Source organism: Prinia subflava, chromosome 1 (genome assembly GCF_021018805.1).
Source record: "Prinia subflava isolate CZ2003 ecotype Zambia chromosome 1, Cam_Psub_1.2, whole genome shotgun sequence".
Taxonomy (NCBI): Eukaryota; Metazoa; Chordata; class Aves; order Passeriformes; family Cisticolidae; genus Prinia; species Prinia subflava.
In genome coordinates this window covers 149,298,985-149,322,099 of record NC_086247.1, presented here as the reverse complement: position 1 = coordinate 149,322,099, position 23,115 = coordinate 149,298,985, and the positions used below count along the sequence as shown (strand labels likewise).

Sequence of the window (23,115 nt, the reverse complement as noted above, 5' to 3'; positions counted from 1 at the left end):
GAGACTGACCAGAGCAAAGAACAGTGAACAAAGTCATGTCTTGTACCCCAAAATCACAGAAAATCTGTGACAACTCATTTGGGATCTGAAAGTTTGTATGTGCTCTGCTGGTTTATTATTGCAAAGTCTGAAGTGCAGGGAATGTGAACTGATCTTTCAGCTTGTGTTTGAGTTTCAAATCTTTGCATTTGTTTTTTTCTCTCCAGCTCTTTCAGTGTCTCAAGGAGCCATGTATGGTGCTGAAATAATGCAGCATCTGTCTCCTCATCATATTTCAGTTCCTAGCTGATGGAAATACCATGAAAGAAACACGTCTTAAATGATCTTAGCCTCATAAATGGCTCTTTGAGACATTTAGAAATCCTGTAAAACCAGATACACAAACAATAAGATTGGTATTTTTAAGCAGTGGCAGTGCAGGATATTTGGGTTTATTTGAGTTTATGTGGAGTAATTTCCATTGCCCAAATAACCTATTTGCATCTTACTAAAATTGCTCCACAGCTGTCCTTCAAGAGAAATGAAACAATCGTGGCATGGAAGCTGAGATGGAAACAAACAGGGAGAAGAAAGGAGTGTTGAAAAATTTTTGAAGATGATCTCCAGATAACTAACTCTCCCTTATTTTTGCACCTGGTCCTACTAAAGGAATTGGGAAGGTCAAAGTAGTTATTTTTTCTGATCACCTGAAAATAGATTTGCTCAGTTTATGATCTGCTCTTCCAGCTCAGCCTTCAGTGTGGAACTGAAAATTATGTCCCTATTCTTCTTTTGGCAAATCTTTCAAATACATGGGATTCTAGATGCAAATCAATGCATTCTGGTTATGTACCTCTTTTCTGGGGAGGAAGCAGAACTTCAGCGTGGTCTAGAACACCTTGAACAAGATGTTCATAATGCAAGATGACAATTGGTATTTAAAACACAACTATGGGCTTAGGGATATGGAGTGATAGACCCTGAGCTGTCCCTCCCTCTCCAGTGTCCTGCTCCTAATTCATTAGTGTGGGCTCTTTGTCCTCAGAGGAAAAAAGGCAAACATTAACTGGAACAACTTACTTATTTCTTTTTAATGAATTTAACCCATTTCAGATAAGCTGATGGACTGAGCAATGGGGTGTCTGCCTGTAGATCAATCACAGGAGCTGTAGTCAGACCCAGAGGTTGGCAGACTAGGTCTGAGCCAGGCTGTAAAGATGCAGCTCCACAGCCTCACCTCGAGTCCTGTGGGCAGTTTTGGTCACCACAATACAAGAAGGACACGAAACTATTAAAGAGTGTCCAAGGAAGGGCAACAAAGATGAAGGGCCTTGAGGAGAAGCCTTGTGAGGAGCAGCTTGGTCTGTTCAGCCTGGAGAAGAGGGGACTGAAGGGGACACCTCATTACAGTTAGAACTTCCTCATGAGGAGGAGGGACAGACATTGATCTCTTCTCTGTGTGACCAGTGACAGGAACTGAGGGAATGGCCTGAAGCTGTGTCAGGGGAGGTTTATGTTGGATGTCAGGAAAATGTGCTTTCCCCAGAGGGTGGTGGGCACTGGAACAGGTGCCCAGGGAAGTGGTCACAGCACCAGCCTGAGCTCAAGAAGTGTTTGGACAATGCTCTCAGCCACATGGTGGGATTTTTGGGGATTTCTTGTGCAGGGCCTGTAGCTGGACTCGATGGTCCTTGAGGATGCCCTCCAGCTCAGGACATGCTGTGATTCTGTGAGAAACACTCAGTTCCTCCACGGCTCCTCACATTCCCCCACAGCTGGAGTGAACTCCTTGCCACTCACACACCCCTGAGCTCGGTGTCAGGGGAGGCACAGCAGTGAGAAGGGGATGGGTCATCAGCTGCTCCTCCTCCCAAGGCTTGTGGGGGCCCAACACCTCAGCTGCCTTCTCCCATGGGGAAAGGGATACACACAACTGTCCAGACCTTTCCTGGTGCACCCACCCTACTCAGGCTCCACACACCTGCACAGAGGCCTGGACTGGGGGGTCTGTATCACCCTGGACTCATTTTTCAGATGAGAGTATGAACACTCTTTGCTGCAGGGCTGATGATCCACCCACACTGTAAAGCAGATGTAGACCAAATCCCCCCAGGGACTCTCAGTGTGGGATTCAACTGGTCTGTCCAGAGATGATTTCTAGGTATTTTCAGAGGAAACAGGCACAGAACAAAAGAAACTCAACCAGACCAAAATATTTTTAGAGGTAAAGTTTACCCTCAGAACGCAGCAATAGAAGTTAAAATTAAAAAAAAAAAAGAAAACCACAAAATATCTAAAATCTTGAGTTGAGAATGTACAAAACAAAGTCATAATAATAAGAAAAAATTGCTTTACAAAGTCTCAAAATTAATTTAAACAGTAAACATGTAGGAAAGCATGGAAAATCTAAAATAAGGGGTTTGTGTATACTAAATAATAAATTACAATTCTAGAAATAAAGAAAAAGAAAGCAGTAACCATGCTGACTCAAGAATCTTTCATAGCATCTTTCTTTGGGGGAATGGCATTGATAGTAGCTGTAAGTCTTGGCCTTACAATTTCCAGTATCATCAAACACTTTCCAGGAACTGAAAAACAAACTGATAAATAACTCCCCCAAGTCCAAGAGTGACAACTCAAGATTTTTTTTTTCCTTTTCTTTTCTTAGTGGCTAAGAGAAAACCTATCCAACCCACCCATCAATATGAGCTTGTGTGTGTATATATGTGTATGTGTAGGATGCCCTTCTTAGAAAAAGAAGGTACCATAAAGGTATTTGTTTGCCAGGGACCAGATTGATTGGTGCTTTAATTGATCCTACCTATCCTTCCCTCTGCAGTAGTTCAGAGAAGCCCTATCCAACACCTCCAACCACCCCCACCAAACATTCCAGGGGGAAGTACCCTAAGGTGCCCATGGATGGATTTTTCCCTTGTGCTTCTAACAGTGCCAGGACTCTGGGTTGTGGTGTAGCACCAAGTCTGCTGGGTTGGCCAGGTGAGGGCTGTTCTCCAGTGTCAAGGCAGGCTGCACTTGTCCTGTCTGTGTGCAAACACCAAGACGATGACCCTGAGAAGTCCTTAGGGTGTAGGTAAATCCCTGTGTGTAACGTGGATAAAACAGGAGAAATGTTTATCGTGGCCTTTCTCTTTTGTCTTATACAGTCCCCTCTTGTTCTCCAGAATCTCCTATTTCTTTGGCTTGGAGTTGCCAAAGGTGACAAAGACCACTCCTGGCTCCTGAAAACTCCCATTGGTGTGGAAGCCTTCACCTGGGCTCTTCAAGTACCTCCGAAACAGAGGGGAGGCAGATGCCTCATACTGGGGATGAGGAACCCCGTCACACGTGGAGGACGTTTGTGTCTCGGATTGCTTGGTGACCGTGGTGGACGAGGTGATGATTTTGTTTCCAAACTGGTCCATCTCCTCATACTGCTCCATGACAGTCCGGGTGGCTCCGTAGAGCTTGGACCCGTCGGGCCCTGTCTGCAGCTCCAAGATGCTTTTCTGCCTCCGTGGGTTTTGTGGACTGGGGACATTCAGGGAGCGGTATTCCGAAAAGCTGCCTTTCTTCCCACAGTGGCAGCTGTCTTTGGAGGCGTCCAGAGCACACTTCTCTTTGTCACTGGCTGGATGGGTGGCATTGCCAGGCGTGTGCTGTTTCATGGAGCTCAGCCCAGCTTTTGTTTGGATGGGGTCTGGCCTCTTCTCTGAGGGTTTTGTGTCGTGCCCAGCAGACCCTGTTGAGGGGTGGGTATAGGAGCTAAAGCTGTTCTGAGCAAAAGCATCCCTCTTTCCTGGAGAGTCAAGGCAGTCTGGTGAAGGGCCATCCTGGGGGGAATGTGCTGTCCTGGGTGATTCTGCTGGTTTCCTGGCAGCAGACTCAATGGTGATGTAGGAAGGTGAGGAGGGAGAGCTGACACGAGACTGAACAAGGCGGGGAATCTCTAGCTCTGCCTTGGCTGCCTCTGTCTTTTCTGCCACCTTTGCACTTTCCACAGATGCTGCCTCTCCTGTCTCCAGCATGACTTCCTCTTGCCTGGCTTTGCTTGAAACAATGCTGATTTTACGGATATTGCTGCTGCTCACAGAGCTTTGGGCGCTCCCCAGAGACTCCTTGAACAGCCCTGAGAGCCCAGCAATGTCTGATTCAGATTTGAGACTAGAAACAGAATAAATAGCCTTTTTGATGGCCTCCTCGATGTCCTGGATGCGGGCAAGTGTCTGCTCCTTCAGGTGGAGGATCTCAGCACTTGCTCGCTCCAGGTCCTCAAAAACCAGGTCCACTGAGGAGGCACTGTCAGTGTCCTCCTTGGCCCCAGCCTTGTCCTGTTGCTTGGCCTTCTGGCGCACAACCCACTTGGGGACCTTCTCAAAGAAGCTCTTGAGAGCCTTCACATCCACTTTGCTTGTCTCCTCCTCAAACTCCCTCACCCGGGTCAAGATCTCTTGCAGCTGCTCCTGTCTCCTGAGGTTCTCAAAGATCTCCATAGCCTCCTTGACGTTGCCTTTCATGATCTCCTCTTTGTGTACTGACAACCTCTTCCGACGCTCATCTTCCGTTTCTCTCTTTTTTTTCTCTCTCATAACAACCACTGGCTTCTCCTGGGCAGGTGTCTCTGTCTCCCTATCAGGACATTTCAGCTGCCTGCTGTTTCCCTGCTGGTGCTCCTCAAAGGAGTTCATCAGCTGCTGATGGAAGGACGTTGAATGAGACATTTGCCTCCTCTCATGCACCTGCTGCACAACTCTCTGACTATCCCACGATCCATAAGAATTGGATACACTTTCCCTTTCCACCTTGGATGAGGCATTTTGTGCAGTGCCATCTCCTCTTTTTGGAGGGGTGTTGTGACCCACAGGGGAGGTGCTTGGCTCAGTTTGTCCTGGCACGTCCTGTGTCTGTGCTCTGCCAGGACAGGCTGGAGGTGAGGAGCACCCACTCTCCTCTCGGCACGGCTCTGTCTGCCTTTGAGCCACCTCACCTGGGCATCTCCTTGGAGCAGCTGCTTTGTCAGCCATCATTCCCTGCTTGACCTCAAAACCAACCACTCCATTTTTCATTGGCTTTGAGGTCTTAGCACTGTCTGGTTCTACCTTTCCTTGTCCTTTGCTGGCCCTATACCTTTCTTCTGCTATTTGAAGAGGGGTTTTGGCAGTGTATTTTGGCAGCTTTCTCTCAGGGTTTATACCCTGAACTGTGACAGACTTCTTCACAGAAGTCTCTGAATTGCAGCATTTTGCTTGAACTTCCTCATAACCTGATTGTTCATGAACTTCCATGCAGCTTAATCCCAGCCCTGTGGGGGAAGGCCTTGGCTTGCTGATCTCCCTCAAGCCTGAAGGTTTTGGAGGCAGGGGTGGAGGGATGGGTTTTGTTGGTCTGTTTGTGCTGTAATTTGCAGAGGCAGAATGTGCCTCGTGTAAGAGGTGCTCAGGTTTTGGAGGGGGAACAGGTTTTTTCTTGGGTGGGGCAGTAGCTTCTGGTTTTGGAGGAGTCCTGGGCTTCTCTGCAGGACTCTGGTCACTGGGTTTGCAGGACAGAGAAGGAAAAGCAGGAGGAGGGTTCTGGAGTGCAGAACATCCTGGGGCTTCGTCTTTGCTGGTTGGTAATGGTTGGGCACCTTCTCTTGCTGCTTTAGTTGAGGGTGGGCAATGCTCTGCTTTCATCACAGCAACTGAGGGAGGAGGAGGAAAGTCATTATCAGCCTGTGACCCTGAAGCCACTACAGCAGTCTCGTTACTAGCGAGTTGAGTCTCATTTTTCTTTTTACACACAGAATAGGACTGCCCTGCATTTCTGTAAATCATAGCAGCTTTAAAATCCCCTCTGGAGACATTAACGTTAGACTTTTCCAGCGACTGAAGTGTGGCTTTTAAATTACCTCGGACCACGTCCTCCTTTTCTACCAGGCGCTGTTCTGTGGCGGCACTTTGCAGTGCTCTGATAGCTGTCTGCACATCCCCTCTGACACCAACATCTCTTCCTTCTTGCACTGATTGCTCTTTGTAATCAGACTCAACACAGGGGTTTATATAGGTTTTCACGGGTGTGGCAGTATAAAGGCCATCCTTAATGCTAAAATCTCTACTGGGCACAACTTGGATTTCCTGGCTCAATAGATGTCCTCCCTGTACTTCCTCAGAAGCACTGACCTTTTTGTGTGATGCTACGCTCTTCTGAGACATGCTTGTGTGGGTCTTGGATGCCTCCTGGACTCTGGTGGTGGTGGTCCTGGTGGCAGTGCTGCTGCTCTCCTGCTTGGTGGATGAGGAGTCCTGTTGGTGTACGGTGGACTGAAAGGTCATGGTCCCCTGTGAGCTGACTGTCTGCTGCCTGCAGGCTGTGTGGACCTCCTCCCTGTTCCTCTGGAACTTGCTCTGAACGTGGTGCTGGATGTTTTTTGCTTCTGCCGTCGCCAGCCTCAGGCTTTGCATCGCAGCCTGAAGATCAGTCCCCAGGGCCTTTTCTTCTGTCTGAGTCTGGCTGGCTTCCCCAGGCACCACACTCTGCTGTTTCCCATCAACTTCTGCCCTCTGAGCTGTCACTTGGGTTGGAAATGGGCCTTGTGTCACGGTTTTTGGTTCCTTCAAATGGGTAGTGGTGGCTTCTTCTTTCTCTGCCTTCTTGCTGGCATTTGAAGGCCTTTGGATTGACTTTGTAGTCACCTTAAGCCCTCCAGACAGAACTTCTTCCTTTCCCATTGCTGTGGGCAGGGGCTTCCCAAGACATTGCACACCTGCTGCATGCACAGCCTCTCTCTCTAACACACCCTCTCTGCCCATGCTTTCACATACAAATCCCTTTTTTGCCCCCTCCATAGCCCCTGGCTCGCCTCCTGCAATTACTTTCTCTATTTGTTCTTTATTTGGCAAGACATGTATGTTAACCCCTGGAACAACCCTTGGGCCGCTCTCCTCTGCCCCCTCCTCCTCTGCTTGGGAGGAGATGAGGGATTGTATCTCTGACTCCTGCTGGAGATTCTTCAGGTAGCTGAGGTCCCCCTTCTCAATGCAGCTCGCAAAAAGCTGGACATTTCCCTTCTCATTGTCCTCACGCTTGATGGTGGCTGCTGCTTTCTGCTCCTGGGAAGAAGCCAACAAGTTCCCAATTGTTGACTTCACGTCCCCCTTGACAACTTTCTGCTGGACAGAATGGAACAGGAGGGAGTAGAGAGTCATCTTCACCGATCCCGACTTTGTCTCTTGTAGGACCATCCCCTTTTTGATGGAAGCATCTTGACTGAGCAGACCCTGTAAGGCCTTGGCTACATCTCCACTCAGGTCCTCTTTGCCTTTAACAGCTTCGCTCTGGTCCAGCAGCTGCAATGGGCTTACTTTGATCTTGCCCTCTCTGTCCTCCTCCACCAGCGTGCTCTGTGCTTCCACATTGGTTCTGTGCAGGAGCTGCAGCATAATTCTCTGCAAGTGGCCTCCCACAATCTCCTCTTTCAGGATCTCTGGAGCTCCTGGGCTGCTGAGCTGGTACTTCACCATCTTCACACTCTCCATATCATTAGCTTCAATGAGAATCCCATCATGCTGGATAGCCTGGCAAGTGCAGAGAGTCTCTAAAGTCTCCTTCATGGTTCTTTCTTTCAGTTCTACTTCTATGCTACCTTCAGAAGCACTAAATTTATCCAGGGGCGTGCTCTCAAAGAGCCACGTTGTGCTTTTCACATCTGCACGAGGGATCTCTTCTTGGGCCCCAGTGCTGGCCGTCACCTCTGTGTCCTTAAGGGTGTCCATGGGCTGGGTTTCAAACAACCAGGTGCAGCGTTTTACGTCCCCTTTCTGGCTGTCCTCCCTCTGCACTGTGCTCATGGATGAGCTCCTCTCTGCGTCCCCGTACAGGGAGTCCACAGGATGGTTCTCAAAGAGCCAAGTGGATGTCCTCACGTCACCGCGCTGCACGTCGCTGACGCTGACCATCCTCACGTACTTCTTCTGGCCCACCTGCTGGGACTCAAAGAGCTGCTTGTTGGACTGAACATCTCCCTTCTGCACATCATCCACTGTTCTGGGCACAGACAACTTTCCCTCTGAGAAGGAGTCAAGAGGCTCTGTCTCAAACCGCCACCGGGCAGTCTGGACATCTCCTTTCTTGATGTCCTCTTGGGTGACAGCCCTAATCACAAACACCTCTTCTTCCTTCTTGATCTGATCCAGGGGCTTAGTTTCAAACAACCACCTGGCACCTTTCATGTCACCTTTCATGATTTCTTCTTTCTGCACTGAGGTGACCTCATGGTATCCTCCCTCTTTGTCCTGGATAGCGTATAAAGGTTGGCTCTCAAAGAGCATTGTGCAGGACTTGACATTAGCTTTGCTCATGGTGTCTTTCTGGATCTTCTGGAGTTCTGTCTCATCCACTTTGTCATGGATTTGGTCAAGGGAATATGTCTCGAATACGAACCTTTTTCCTCCAACATCTTCCCCCTTGACATCCTTTTCAGGAGGTATTTCCTGGATGCCCTCAGAGTTGTCCTTCAGGGTGTCCATGGGGTAGTTCTCAAAGAGCCACGTGAACTTGTGCACAGACCCAGCTGCAATTGTTCCAGCATCCTTCTGGGACTTTGGCTTGGTGGCTGTGTCCAAGGGCTTGGCTTCAAAGAACTCTTTGACTCTGGACACTTCCCCAGACTGGAACTCCACACGGCTGGAGTACCGCATGGTTTTTTTCCTGTCAGCTTCACTGGCAGCGCTGCTGCCCAAGGGTTCAGTCTCAAACAGGTGCCGGACAGTTTTGACATCCACTCCCTGTAATTCCTCCTGACTGTAGGCCTTACTGACTTGCAAATACTGCTCCTCCTGGCCTTTCAGGGAGTCCAGGGGCTGAGTCTCGAACATCCATGTGTAGGACTTCACGTCAGCTTGGGGCATGCTGCCATCCTCCTCCTCCTGCTTCTTCTCAGCCTTCTCGTACAGAGTGTGCATGGGCTGGGTCTCAAACAGCCACCTGCAGGTCTTCACATCCCCCTTCTGGGAGATCTCCCTCTTCACTGAGGGATGCTTCTCCCCTTCCGTGCCTTGGAGGTGAATGACATCCATGGGCTGCGTTTCAAAGAGCCACTTGGCTGTCCTGACATCCCCGGCCACCACCTCTTGTTTTGTGATCCCCCGTATTATATCCACTTTCTTGATGCTTTCATCAAACTGGTCCAGGGGTCTGGTTTCAAACATCCACTTGTAGTTCTTGACATCACCGCTGATGATCTGCTCTCTGCTTACAGAGGTGACTTCGTGGAAATTGCCAAAGCTATCCTTGATGGCATACAGGGGTGTTGTCTCAAACAGGATTTGGTTAGCTTTGACGTTGCCAGCTGGAATCTTCTCCTCTTCTTTGGTGGTGGGCTCAGCGTCAGCCTGCTTAATGCTGTCTAAGGGGAGAGTCTCAAACAGGGTCTTGAAAGATTTCACATCCCCTTTCACTACCTCTTCCATGCTGGTGGCTGGAATTTCTTCCTCAAATGCCTTGGAGATACTGCCAAGGGGACAGGTCTCAAAGACATGTTTTCTTTGCTTCACATCTCCCTTCTCCTCTGCTGAAAGCTCTACTTTCTTCAAACGTCCCACCTCAAAATTGTCTTTCAGGGTTTCCATTGGCTGCGTTTCGAAGAGCCAGAGTGTAGATTTCACGTCACCTCCAATCACTTGTTCTTTGGCTACAACGCTTTCTGAAGCTTCTCCTTTCAGGGAGTCAAGAGTCTGGGTCTCAAAGAGCAATCGTTGTTTAGTGACATCTGCCCCTGTCACAAAATCTGTGGAAGCCTTGAAGTCCTGTTCTTCAACTGTGATTTCTCTGATGGCATCCAGAGGCTGAGTTTCAAATATCCACCTCGCGCCGCTGACATCCGGCCTCCCAATTTCTTCCAGTGAAATCCCACGGATTATCTGCACTTTGGAAGTGTCCTTGTTGATGGTGTCCAGGGGCTGAGTCTCGAAGAGCCAACGAGCTGTCCTGACTGCGTTGCTCTGAATTTCTTCTCGGCAGACGGACTTGATTTCATGGATAGTCCCACTTTTGTCCCTGATGGCACAGAGGGGCTCTGTTTGGAAGAGCCTGACAGTCTTCTTAACATCACCTTTAAGCTCCTGGATTTCTGACTTGAGCTGTAGGATGCTCTTCTCTTCCACTGAGGAGCAGCGTCCTATGGCATCCAAGGACTGTGCTTCAAAGAGCTGTTTGGCCCCTTTCACATCTCCTCCCTGGACAGGGTCCTTGAGGACTGCCTCCTGCACCTCGGTTTCATCTGAATACAGTTTATTTAGTGTGTCCAGTGGCTGGGTTTCAAAGAGCCACCGGGCAGTGCGAACATCCCCTCTGGCAAGGTCTGTTTCTGACACCTTGGCTGATGTTGACAGGTTGTATCCATTTATGGACTGGTTTTCAAACCTCAGGGAAGTGCTTTTCACATCCCCACTGGGGATGATCTCTTCTTCTGTCAGCTTCTTGGTGGCTTGATGGTCCCCAATGGAGTCGAGTGCCCAGTTCTCAAAAATCCAGCGCATGGACTGAACCTCTCCTGGGAGAACTTTATCCAGGTTCACGGAGGCCTGTGCACTGGGATCCTCGGTGTTAAGCATTTCTGCCAGGTCCTCAGTCACAGCTTCCTCCAGGTTCTTCCTGAGCTCGGGGTGCATGTGCCTGTAGAGCCTCTTCAGCTCGTTCACCTGGCGCTGCTGGTAGAACTTGGAGAAGGCTTGTTTTGGGGGAGGCACAGGGAGTGCACTGAGATCCTGAGCCCCTGGAGCAGCCACCGAGCCAACGGCTGGAGGGGGAGGCAAGTCATCTTCCATTTTCTTGATGGCAACTTTGGATGATTTCTGAGCTTCTGACATCTTTGGGGAAACAGTTTCAAACGTCAGCATCACCTCTCACCCCCCGGCCCCCGTGGCTGTTAATGGTGTGAGCGGCAAAGGGAAAAGCCAACGGGGGAAATGCATGCACCCAGTAAGCTCCATACCTTTGGTTCAGTAGCACACAGCACTCCAAAACATCACAGCACTGCACACGCTCCAGGCTTGCTGTTAGCCCTGGTTCCACAGCAAAGCGAGGTCTCTAATCCAGGTGAGGTGGTTAGTCTACAATTCCCAGGATTCAGTCCAGCTGGAGCACCACAGAGGTGCCCAATTTGGACTATGTGACCAAGAGAGAGTGACCACAAGAAGGATAAGGCTGACTTAGAAAAGCCAGAGAAAAGTTAACTTCTCCCTCCTGCTGTCCAGTGTCCAGAACTGTTGTGTCCCCAGCTGAGGACCTGCAGAGAGTCTGGGAACAAAAGATTTGGGTGCAGCAGAAAGCCAAGGAGCTATTTGTGAAGGGATCTTGAGAAGAAAATGGGGAGAAGGAACCAAAATGTCCAACAGAGCTGACGAGGTTGGCTGGTGAGCTTTTGGTAGCACTATGGGCTGCCCACCCACTGCTCAGGAGGGAAGGATTGGGGAGGGATGTTCATCTGATTAATGATTTCTTCTGTTACACTCAGAAGTGTGCCCCATGTCACCATTTGCACAAGAATAGATGCACATTTACAGAGTTGGAGACTTAAATAAAGCTCTTCTGACTTGCAGACTTGTACAGGCATGAGGCTAACTAAGGTTTGCAAACTGCTGGAATCAGCAGGCCTGGTGGTCTGTGCTGCCTGAGGAGGAAAAGCAAGGCTGAGGGACCAGAAGCTGGGGTAACACCTGTAGCTGGGCGCCAGGAAAGTTAAACCTGTTTATGCTCAGTCAGACTGAGCTCATCTCAAATTCAAAGCAGTGTTGGTACAGAAATGAACAGAGCAGGCCGTGGTTTTTTTTCTCCTCAGTTTGTGCCTCCTGGGCACCGAGCACTGAACTGAGTACCTGCAACCTGCACTGCCTGGGCATTTATCTACAGGGAAGGTAGCTGAAGCCTTTAATCATTGTCTGAAAGAGACTGTAATCCTGGTGGCTTTCCTTTCAGTAAACAGATCTGCTGACCCTTGGCATGCCTGTGCAGTTACGTCTGCAGAGTTATGCCCGGAATATTATTAGTTGTTGCTCAAAGCAATGGTGCACGGTGTTATTTCACTCTGTTACACACAGATTGTTCTGGCTAAAAATAAGTTTCGAACATTAGTAAAAGAAACCCACATTTAGAACACCAAAATCAGCATATTTTGCAGCGAGTGAAAAACGAAAATCTTTCTCATGAGCCAATGTACTTGGAATGCACTTTTTAAAATAAGGGGTTTGGTTTCTTTTTTTTTTTAATCTGTGAAGAACTTCTGAATGTGGGGAAGGGCAGCTGAGCAGCTGATAGCTATATTCAGAATGTAAGTGCTCCTGGCTGCCTTGTGTGGGTATTTAGATCACACTCACAGGCCACAAATATTTGGTTAGATAACGGTGCTTATCTTAAACATTTCCTACCTTGCTTTTTTTCTGTCTGTGGGGAGAGTGAATGGAGTTGTCCTTCACAGTACTCTGGAAAAGATAAGAGGAGAAATGCCATTAAACTGCACAGCAAGACACATTATCTGCACATATATTTTTATATACTTATGTGTACTAATGTGTATATCAATTACAGAGAACTGAACCATGCAGGTGTGATTTTGTCTTTTGGTTCATTGGCAGTTCTGTATAGTTGAGAAAACAGTCTTATTCCAGGTTGATCAGATATATGTTTCCTAATGTCTCAGTCAACAAACAAAACCCCAAACATATTTTTTTTAAAGTTAGGGGAAAAACAAAACCAGCACTGATTTCTCCAAAGTTTGATTCAGCCTGTATTTTTCCTTACACTTCAATATTTAAAAGAATAAAACTGATCTACATTTGTGATGGCATTATGAGTTGTGTAATTGATTGCTTCGTAATTTAAAAAAAAAATTCTTGGTTTTCTAACCAGCTGTAATTTTCCAAATGCAGTCACCACTTCTTTATTTTCAACTGAGACTTCTTCATCTGGACCTCTCCCTGATAAACACTCGAGAGACTGCATCTCTGAACAGGGGCCCCTAAAAGGTTGAGAGTGTGGGGAAGCATGGATGTGTCTGCAGGAAGGGTCCAGATATGAAATCCCATCCCATGTCACTCCTGGATCACCTGTGGAACTGGGAAAATGGGAAAAATATGCCTCAAAACCCTTATAACCTGTATTATCCTGTGACCCGATAATCAGCCTGGAGTGGGGGATTAAATCCCTGGATCCCAGAGTAAGGGATATAAATAGAGAAGGACAGAGAGGTTGCAGAGCAAAGTTATGCTTGAATGTGGCATATACAGATATATATATATATATGGATATTATATATATATATATGGAGATATATATGTATATGTGTGTGTGTGTGTGGGAATGGGGATAGCGTGGAGACCTAGATGTTGCTCTGTGCCAATTATTTCCTCCATGGATGTATGTGAATATAAATATGCAAATAAAGAGGAAATCTCATTATGAGTAAACCGTACAGGCTGGTGGATGCAGGGACGTGTGTGCGTGTGTGAATTTAATATGCATGTGTTTGTACACATTTATCTTGCATTTGCAAGCGACACAGGGAAAATGGTAACTTTAGGGAAACCAAAGGGTGTTTTTTAGATTTCCAAAAGCAGACACGTTCTCTGTGGCCCCTCACAGGCGTTTGCAGGACGGGGCAGGGCCAGGATGCCGCGGGAGGCGGGCGGGCAGGACGCGGTCCTTACCGGCGGCGCGGGGCTGGCGCCAGCAGCAGCAGCTGTCTGCGAGAGATACCGAGCCGACAGCTCCTTCACAGAGGCCCTCCCTCGTCCTTGCTGAAGAGTGTGGCTGGTGCTGCCCGACGGGTCTAAAAATGACCGTGCCTGATCATCTGGAACAGGGAGAGACGTGCGTGGTGAGCCGGGAGCCACAGACAGGAGGGCAGGGCCAGCAGCCTCCCCAAGGGCTCTGCCAGGCCTCTGGCACCTCACACCGGGTCCCCCCACAGCCCTGGTGCCCCAAAACTCAGCATCACACTCCTCTGGTTCAGGGAAAAACTTGGACATTCCCATCTCCTTCATGGCTGAGGCAGAGTGGTGATGGGATGTGGATGGGAGTGACACTTTGGCTGTGACCTGATGGCCCCATACCCGCATCCCTGGGCAAGGCCATCACCAAACACGAGCGAGTCCGAGGACATAGAGGAACTACACACGTCCAGCTTGAGCCAATTCCTACTTTTTTTGCACTACACACATCCAGATTGAGCCAATTCCTAATTTTTTGCACTACACAAATCCAGCTTGAGCCAATTCCTAATTTTTTTGCACTACACACCTCCAGCTTGAGCCAATTCCTGCTTTTTTTGCTCCGTGGCCACACTGGTCTCCCATGGGTGTGCCTCACCAGCAGTTATACCCACTTATCTTTGCCTCTCCCCTGGGAGCTCATTTCAGGAGGGATGGGAAGGGTGAGACTTGCCACAGGATGTAGCAGAGAGCCCTTGGTAGAGCCTTCAAACCCTGCTCTGAATTTAGAGATTGGTATTTCGAGCTGCACCAGCTCCCATGGGGTCCTCACTGGAGCTCCAGTTTTCAAAGAAGGAAGCAACTCCTAAATGTAGCCAAGAACATCTGTTTTTTGCATTTATCTGCCTGGCGGGAGGATGGTTATCTCCAGGTCCCATCACAGACATACACAATATATAGAGATTTACACCTACAGGGTGCAACTCAGCCCTCCAGGTTAGTCAGGGCTGTAATTTCTCTGTTCCCACTGTGCAAACACGAGAAGGTTCTCCCGTTCTCTGCAGGGCTTGTGCTGCTGCATTCGGATTTAGTGAGGTATTTGCAATGCTTTTGGTTTGAACAATGGGCTCTCTCTCCACAAATCCAGCTATTGCACAGCCAGGAAAGGGCTGATGTACTTTTTAATACGTGCACATTAGAAGCCCTGCAGCCAATCCAGCACTCTTTGCCCTCAAACCTCAGCCCTCAAATCACGAGAATTAGAAAACAACAAACCTAATGGTTCTTCTTCTTTGTGTTCTGCATTTTAAGTTCAAATTTCCAAACTTTTCTCTAAAATACTGAACGAAACCTACTCTGGTTTTGTTTTAAATTGACAAGAAGCAACTCCATGCACTAAAAATGTGCTTCAAATGAAACAGATGTGGTCTTGAAAACCACATCTAGGAGATGGGAGTACCTCATGACAAGGCAGGGACCCTGTCTAGGCTGACACAAGCGTTCCTGTGCCTCACCATTGTGGTGAGAAGTGCTTAGCAAAAGCATCCCTGTGTCCATGAGCTGGGCTGGTGATGTTTAATGGTCTCTCCTACCCCAGGCTATGGGCATCACTGCTGAGATAATTTGTACTGACCTATAGGCCTGTATGTTCACTTACTGCACAAAAGAAAAGCAACATTCCCCTCCAGCCACGAACAAATAGTGCAGCTGAAGGAAGATTCCCAGTTCAGGCAGAGGGGAAATAGCACAGTGTCAGTGATGCCCGTTCCTTCACCCTTTAGCTTGGATGGATGAAGGGCCACAGGGCTTGTTTTATGGCAGATATAATTAGGATACAAGGCCTTTTGTTGAAAGCGTCCCCTTACTGCTTTTCTTTTTCTTTTTCTTTTCTTTCTTTTCTTTTCCTTTCCCTTTCCTTTCCTTTTCTTTCCTTTCCTTTCCTTTTCCTTTCCTTTCCTTTCCTTTCCTTTCCTTTCCTTTCCTTTCCTTTCCTTTCCTTTCCTTTCCTTTCCTTTCCTTTCCTTTCCTTTCTCCTTTCCTTTCCTTTCCTTTCCTTTCCTTTCCTTTCCTTTCCTTTCCTTTCCTTTCCTTTCCTTTCCTTTCCTTCTTCCCTTCTCATTTTTGACTATTTTTTCGTTTGCAGTGCACAGCCCTGTGTTTGCTCATCACTTCTCACAGAGCCTCCTGCCTTGGAGGAGGGCTGCTCCAACCCTCTGTGCTGGCTCTACACTTGCACAAAATCTGCTCTCTGCCCGACGGAACAGGCTGCTGCCTCCCTCTAAATCGCTAATTATAGACGAGAGCCGAAGAACAACAGTTCCCTCCTCTGACGGGAAGGCTGAGCTGTCACCTGTGCGGGGACAGCGACACCCGAGCGACACCGAGGACATCCCGGGAGCCGGGAGCGAGGCGCAGCATCCCCGGGGAGGAGCGGGGAGCTTCCAGCTGGAGGTGCCGGAGCACAGCTAAAGGTCGCTGTTCGCACCAGCCTAAGGGTGGTATTTGTAATGTGGAAGCCCGGTCTGAAACCCGTGGCGGCTCCACAGTTCTGTCCCGCGGAGCAGAAGGGCTCCGCCGGCGCGCTCGGCATCCGCCCGGCGCTGAGTGATGCATCCCGCGCCGCGCTGATTGACTGCGCCACTGCGGCCCCGGGGGTGTTAAACACGATACTTCAGGCATTAAAGCATCCCCTGTGAGCTAAAATAGGAGGAAAAGATCTCCTGAAACCCCCCTCCTCCCGTCCCAGCCAGTAGCTGGCACGGCGCTGCTGTCCAAATGAAGGATGCAGGGAATGCTCCTCCCTGCTGGCGTTTGTCGGCAAAATGTCCCTCGTGTCTGTGTCTGGCGCCGGATGAATCTGCACATTTTGTGTGAGGGGCTGCGATGTTTGGACTGCCCATAAGGAGCAGCTGTCGGGCTTCTTGAGCTCGTCCCATGCCCGGTGTGTGTGCAGGAGGGGTTTGGTTTACAGCAAGTCACAGCCCAGGCAGGCAGGGAGGGCTGTGAGACATGGAAACTTGCAGTAGGGGAATTTAATTCCTTGTATTCCTTGTATTAGTACTGACTGATCTTTGGCAAGGCAATGGGGGGAAAAGACTCTTAAATATTCTCAAAGTTCACTCACTTCCTCTCCAGTTATTGCCCATAAATCACTCATCTGCTCTGTCTCCTGCTGGAGATAATATTGCAGGTCTCTTGAACCAGAATCAACTCACACCTGGCAGCCAGCTCCTAACAAGTGGAAAACAAATCACCAACAAAACCTCTGCCCCCTCCCTCCCCTGAGAAAACCCCATCTCACCAGTGACAGGGCAGCTCTGTCTCGCCCTGCTTTCTATTTAAACCACTTTATCCTGTGAACAAACAACGCTACCCACCTGCTGGTGTCCACCACCTCTGCTGCTGGCACTCCTTCACAGCCCGGCTCCCACCACCAGCCCCAGTGAGCTACCGAGCGCCTGAGTCACCTATTAAAAAAGGAAGCTGCAAGCTCAGCACCAGTCCCCCGGGTCGCCTGGCCAACCACATGTCATCAGCTGCGCTCCCAAAATCAGCCCTGAGCAAACACAGCTGCCAGGCAAGCCTTTGTGTGCGAGCCGCGCCCGCCCTGCGGCGCTCCCGGGGCTTGTGTAACGGGGCTGGGGTCGGCTGGGGCATGCACAGGGCTCGCAGGAGTCAGAGGGAAAGGGGTGGCCCTTGGGGCAAGTTCTGCCAGGGTCCTGTCCCTTTCTATTGCTCAGACATGGGAGCAGTGCTGCAGAGAGCATCTCCTCCCGAATCCGGCATCCTCCGTCCCCTGCTCGGTGTCTGCTTGGCTTTGCTGCTCTGCAGGGCAATTTTGGGTTTGCCAGGTTGGCTGATGGGCCTGTCCTGTGCCATGGAGCACAGATGTGCTGTGGTCTCATGCCTTGGCTATGCCACGGCTCCAGCACCACGAGACATTTGGTGCATCCCGTGGTGCAGGACCCAAACCCAATTCTCAGAGGTCAGTAGGAGCAGAGATTCATGTCCTGGAGCTCCTTAGCACTGGGGAAGCCAGAGCAGGAAAATAAGTGATTTCTTCAGATTGTGAAAGCAGCTTTCTCTTCCAGGGGATGGAGGTGAGCTGAGAAGGAAAGGCTGCTTTGTGGCTCTCTGGGCTGGTTGTTTCCTGGGAGTTTGGGGCTGGTGTTCCCCCCTGCCTGGGATCAGCCATGGGTTACCCCCCATCAGACGGTCACTGCCAGCTCAGCCTCCTGACCCAGGAGTGTGTGACACCCGTGTGACTGGACACGTCCCCAGTACCCCCTGCTAGTCCCTGCTGTTCATCCCAGTGAAGCACTAGCACCTCACTGACCTGTCCCAAAGCTGGAAGCACATCCCTGCAGATGGGGATCCCATTTCTAAGTGCATCTGCCCTTGAATGTGGCAGCTGCAGGTGCAGAATCACATCTGTCTCACCCTTCTCCCAGTTTTTCTCCCCAGAGAATCAGTTCCCTGGCAAAAGTGACTCCTAAATACCAGCACAGCTCCACGGCTGGGCTGGGGGAATTTGCACAGATGGGTGAGCACCCATAAAAGCTGGCTGGGAAACCAGTGCTGCTGCTTAATCCAGGAGCCAGGCAGCCCATTGGGGGTGCTCAGTCAGTGGGGAAAGGTTTAAATCTCTGCCCTAACTCCTCTGCCAGTGGCCCAGGTCTACAGGGAAGCTCTGCCAGAGGGGACACCATTCTGAGGGAGCTGTAGGAAGCAGGGCAGGCTCCCTGCTGCCCCAGTTTGGAGGCTGCTGAGAAGGTGAGTGTTTCTGGGATGCTTCAAGGGTGCATGGGCAGGGAAGGGTAGTCCTGGAATGGTGAGGATTTGGGCAGGAGAGAATCTCTATCTGTTCCTCATTGCCCTCATGACCCACTCCTGAGGCTTTAGAGAATGTTAAAGTACCATCTGTTTTTTCTAAAGGAAAAAATAATGTGGAATAAAGATGCAACAGGGAGCATCAATTGGATTTTAGAATCTAGCAAAGACTGAGGACCAGTCATGCTCTAAAACACTCTGCTCACCCTCACGGGTGCTCCCTCCTGATGCCCAGATCACACTTTGTTCTCTTTTCAAACCACAGTACTTTCTCTCATTTTCAGTCCTACAAAGGACTGTGTTTGAAATTCAAGCTTTTTATTGCTGCCGTGGATCAGCCCATTATGTGCCAGAGTGGCAATTGTAAACATGTTCTTTTTACATAGATTTCATGAGGTTTTTTACTGTTTTGGCCCAAGAGTGCCTGTCATAACTATACAGGCTAGGACTCAACCTTTAAAAGTAACTACTGAGATTTTCTCATGCTCATCTACCAACTCAGCTGTAAGAACAGCACTGATTACTGTTGGATGATTAATGAAAATCATACAACTTAACAAGGCTTTTTTTTTTTCTGATTCCAAACTTTCATGAGTACACCTTGTCCTTTCAAATAAATTTGTCCAGCATTACATACAATAGATCCCTGATTTGGAGGTGGGAATCGCTGCTGGTATAGAACATAAATGTAATGACTAACACATATCAAATAAATAGAAATCATTCCCTTTTGAAAGGGTTTAAGAGAGATTTTTCCCTGTCTGCAAGCCACTTCCTGCAATGATTATACAAGTTCTGGTACATAGAGTTAATAGGTGATTTCTGGGGTGGGAAATGGGCTGAAAAGAAAAGCACTAGAAACAGGGGAAGGTGCTAGACAAAGAAGTAAAATAAAATAATGTAACTAAAGACCAGCTATGTTGAAGAGGATATAAGATTTAAATTATTGTCTCATGCATTAGGATTTTTCTACTAATTATAGTAAAACAATTAGCGTTTTTCACATGTATAAAGTTGCATTTGCAAATCTGAGAGGGTGGGAGGTGGTGAAAAAAAAAAAGTGTCTTGTTTCCTACCCTTGATTTTCAAAATCAGATCTCTTTGCAGTTTTCAGCACCTCCAAACCAAAGGTTCCTGATCTTTGGTCACTTCTGCATGAGTTTTTGGCTCTTTGGTATCAGCTGGAATGTCCTTTGCAGGAGCAGCATCATAGCTCCTCCAGGTAATTTCAAGAGCTTCTGAGAAGAGTTGGGGAAATTTAGCCTCAGGCAGAGCTGAGTATCTGCCCCAAGGCAGCTCGGGGCTATTTCTGGGCTTTGCAAAAATCCAGGAATGTGGAGGACTATTCCGGGCACCAAAAAAATGCCAAGAAGCTCTGCTGAGAGACAGCTGCGAGTGGCATTGCTGTTTGGGGACACGAGTGGCATTGCTGTTTGGGGACACAACCTTCCCGCGTGGGCCAGCTGCTGCGGGCTTGGCTTTCCTTGGGGAGGCTTCCAGCATCACCCCAGCACCCCATTTCCTTGGGGAGGCTTCCAGCATCACCCCATTTCCCTGGGGAAGGTTCCAGCATCACCCCATTTCCTTGGGGAGGCTTCCAGCATCACCCCCAGCACCCCATTTCCTTAGGGACAGTTCCAGCATCACCCCATCACCCCATTTCCTTGAGGAAGGTTCCAGCATCACCCCATTTCCTTGGGGAGGGTTCCCGTATCACCCCATTTCCCTGGGGAGGGTTCCAGCATCACCCCATCACCCCATGGTTGGATACCAAGCACCCAGAGGAGACTGTTCAGCCCTGACTGCATTGCCTCGTTCTCTGCGTCCCTCTGCTAAGTTAGTAAAGGGTTAATAAAGGCTGGGTGGATGTCCAGTGCCTCTGTCCCTGGCTGTGTGTCACTGGGGTGTCCAGCACTGCCTGCTGACACATCGTGGATCACACTGTTCTCGTACCCTCCAGTGACTCTTTATCTGCTATTCACAGAGGGGCTTTTCACTGGAATGGTGATAAACACCCCTCTGGACATTCATTCCCCTGTTTCTCTGTCTCCCCTATCCCACCATCAGCACTACTTTTATCCCTAACTCCTCTCCCAGGATCTTTTCCCTCCTGCAGCACAGCTCTTATGGAGTTCAGGATGGCTGTTCATGATAGCAGCTTCCCTCCCTCTGAAACCCAGGGAAAGCAACACTCAGCTCCCCTCTGGAACAGCCTCAGCCTGAGGAGAGGGCTTCTTGGCGTGCCACAAATACCAGACCTTTTAAGGGAAGCCCTCTGAAAAGATACCTTGGGAATGTGTGTGGAGGCACGAGCCCCGTGAGCATCCCTGGCCTCCCATCCTGCTGGGATGCAGGGCCCAGCTGGGATCAGGGCTGTGGCCTGCATCTCCCAGCATTTCTTGGCCGTGCCATGGTGTTTACGTGGGGGCATTGCAGGGATGCCTCGTGCCCTGAGGAGCTGCAAGGCCCTGCCTGGCCTTTCTATTCTTGTCCCGGTGTCTCCATGCCGCCACCGGCAGCCAAGAAAACTTCCAACTCTTTTGGGCCAAAGAGTCACGCCCCAAACCAATTTAGCAGTATCCTTTAAAGAGAAAACCCCAAAGCCACTTGTAGCTAGTGAGAATCCCGGGAATTTCTGTTTGTTTCTGAGCAAGGCAAATTGCCAGTGGGAATAAGGGAGAGGAGAGACGTGGTTGGCTTGGAAGTGTAAGATACCAGTGAAGTACAGCCCTTCAAGGAAAGATTCCTACTGCTCTGTCCAGACCCAGCCCTTGGACTTTCCCAAAGCTAAAGAAGGATTTTCTCCCTGTTACTAACAGGTTTAGGGCATCCTTACCTGGTTTCCCCCCAAAAGGAAGCTTTTGTATCCTGTAAAATACTGTGTCTGTTCAAGGGCTGAAAACAACCTTTGCAAGATGTTCCCACAGATTTCCACCCATTAATCCTTTAATTGCCACTAGCAAATCATCTACCACTTTGCCTGAAGAAGAGTATGGATTTTTATATTTTGCCTCTTATAAAGTGATATGTATACCTGAGGCACAGGGAAAGGAAGACAACTCCACTTTTCTCTGCCTAAATCTCTGTTTTCTAACAAAAATCTGAAGCTATTTCACTTTTTTCTTTTTTCTTTTTTTCTTCTTTGGAGACAAAGATTTGGATGAAAAGTGGAGACCTGGAGGGAACTTGGGAAAGCTACAGAATTTCTGTTATTCTCACAGCCATCAGCTGGACCTGAATCTCAGAAGGAAATATTGCCCATCAATAAATGCATGAGCTGAAAAAAATACTGCTTTATGCTCAGGTCAGCCCTTCCTACAGTGACTGAAGGGCATCCCCACGGCTGGACCTGAGGTCCTGGATATCCTGGTGACCACGAGACAGTCCTTGGAGCCAAAAGGCAAATGGATAATCAGATGTGAGACACACAAGGGTACATTTCTGCTCCATCTTAGAGTGACAGAGGTTTTTGGAGCCTCCTTGCACAAATGTGAGCACAGACAGGGAGTGGGGCATGGCCATATTAATGCTGCTGCCCCCACAGGCTCCTGAACCTTTTGTTTGGCTCAGGGTCACAAACGCATTTTTCAACCCTCTCTAGAGACAGGGATTGAAGAGAGAGGGAAAGAAATTCCCTCCTTAACTAATCCTTCCCTGCCTCCTCTTCCCTAGAGAAATAAGATGAAGCAAAGCTCATTTTCTTCTGAACAATCCACGTTTCCTGCCCACCCACTACCAGTCCTGAGCAGGGTTTGGGTCTGGAAGTGTCCCCTCCACCCCCAGCATTCTTCTGGCTCAGCTGGATCCCATACAGATTCTTTCCCCTGTTTGTGCTCAAAGTGATCAGAGTCATCATAAATAACATAGTTTTTGGGTTTGTTTTTTTGGGGGAGAGAGAAGACACTAAGGTCTGTCCCCCTGAATTTAAGCTTCAAAGCTGGGATTTTCTGTATTTTAGGACAGAAGAAAAGCAGAGTTACAATGATCCATTTCTGTCTAGAACATGCCCAGGTGCCCTTAACCATGGTCTTGAACCAAACCCAAGCCACCCTCCATGGAGCACACCTGCAGCATAGAACAGGATTTACCAAGCTCTGGGCCAGCAGAATAAAATCTATGGCTTTCCATGAGCTGCAACACCACTTTCATAGCTTGAAACACTAAACATCCTCCTTTGCCCTGCATTTTAGGATCAGTCTGAGGTTCATTTTCATGCAACACTTCACCCCATTCCAATCTACCCCCGAATTACTTACAGGGAGGTCTCTGTAGTCCCAACAGGTGAGTCGTGTCTCAGACAGCCCCAGTGGAAAATCTGTGTGAAACCCAGGGCCAGGCAGCCCCTTGTGTATCCCAAAAGGAGCCCTGCTCCACACCCCACACCCTCAGTCCTGTTCACTGCCTCCCAGTGCTCTCTGGCAGCTGGTTTTATCTCAGGGTGCTGGGCTATGTTGAGAGGATGAACCACTTGGGCTATTTTTAGGGAACAGTGAAATTGCTCTTCCACCAGGCTGAGTCAATCATGAGTCCCAGCAATCCTGCCCAGGGGTTGGGAAAGGCTGGGGCCCTGGCTTATTTTCAGAATTTATTCATTCAAAATACCCCTGGTGTAACCTGGTACGGGGTG

General features: G+C 49.0%; 1 protein-coding gene across 2 annotated transcripts; it reads right to left on the bottom strand.

Moving 5' to 3' along the window:
- Window positions 1-1,372: 1,372 nt before the first annotated feature.
- Window positions 1,373-22,888, bottom strand: XIRP1 (xin actin binding repeat containing 1). 2 transcript variants are annotated; one of them, XM_063416604.1, is made up of 4 exons: window positions 22,745-22,888; window positions 13,656-13,801; window positions 12,378-12,431; window positions 1,373-10,820 (listed from the first exon to the last, which is right to left on the bottom strand). In XM_063416604.1, exon 4 carries the CDS (start codon window positions 10,818-10,820, stop codon window positions 3,168-3,170), a length of 7,653 nt encoding a protein of 2,550 aa, XP_063272674.1. In that variant the 5' UTR covers window positions 12,378-12,431; window positions 13,656-13,801; window positions 22,745-22,888; the 3' UTR covers window positions 1,373-3,167. The 2 variants fall into 2 exon arrangements, with proteins under 2 accessions (XP_063272674.1, XP_063272666.1); XM_063416596.1 differs by lacking the exon at window positions 22,745-22,888 and adding an exon at window positions 17,036-17,178.
- Between the last annotated feature and the right edge of the window lie 227 nt (window positions 22,889-23,115).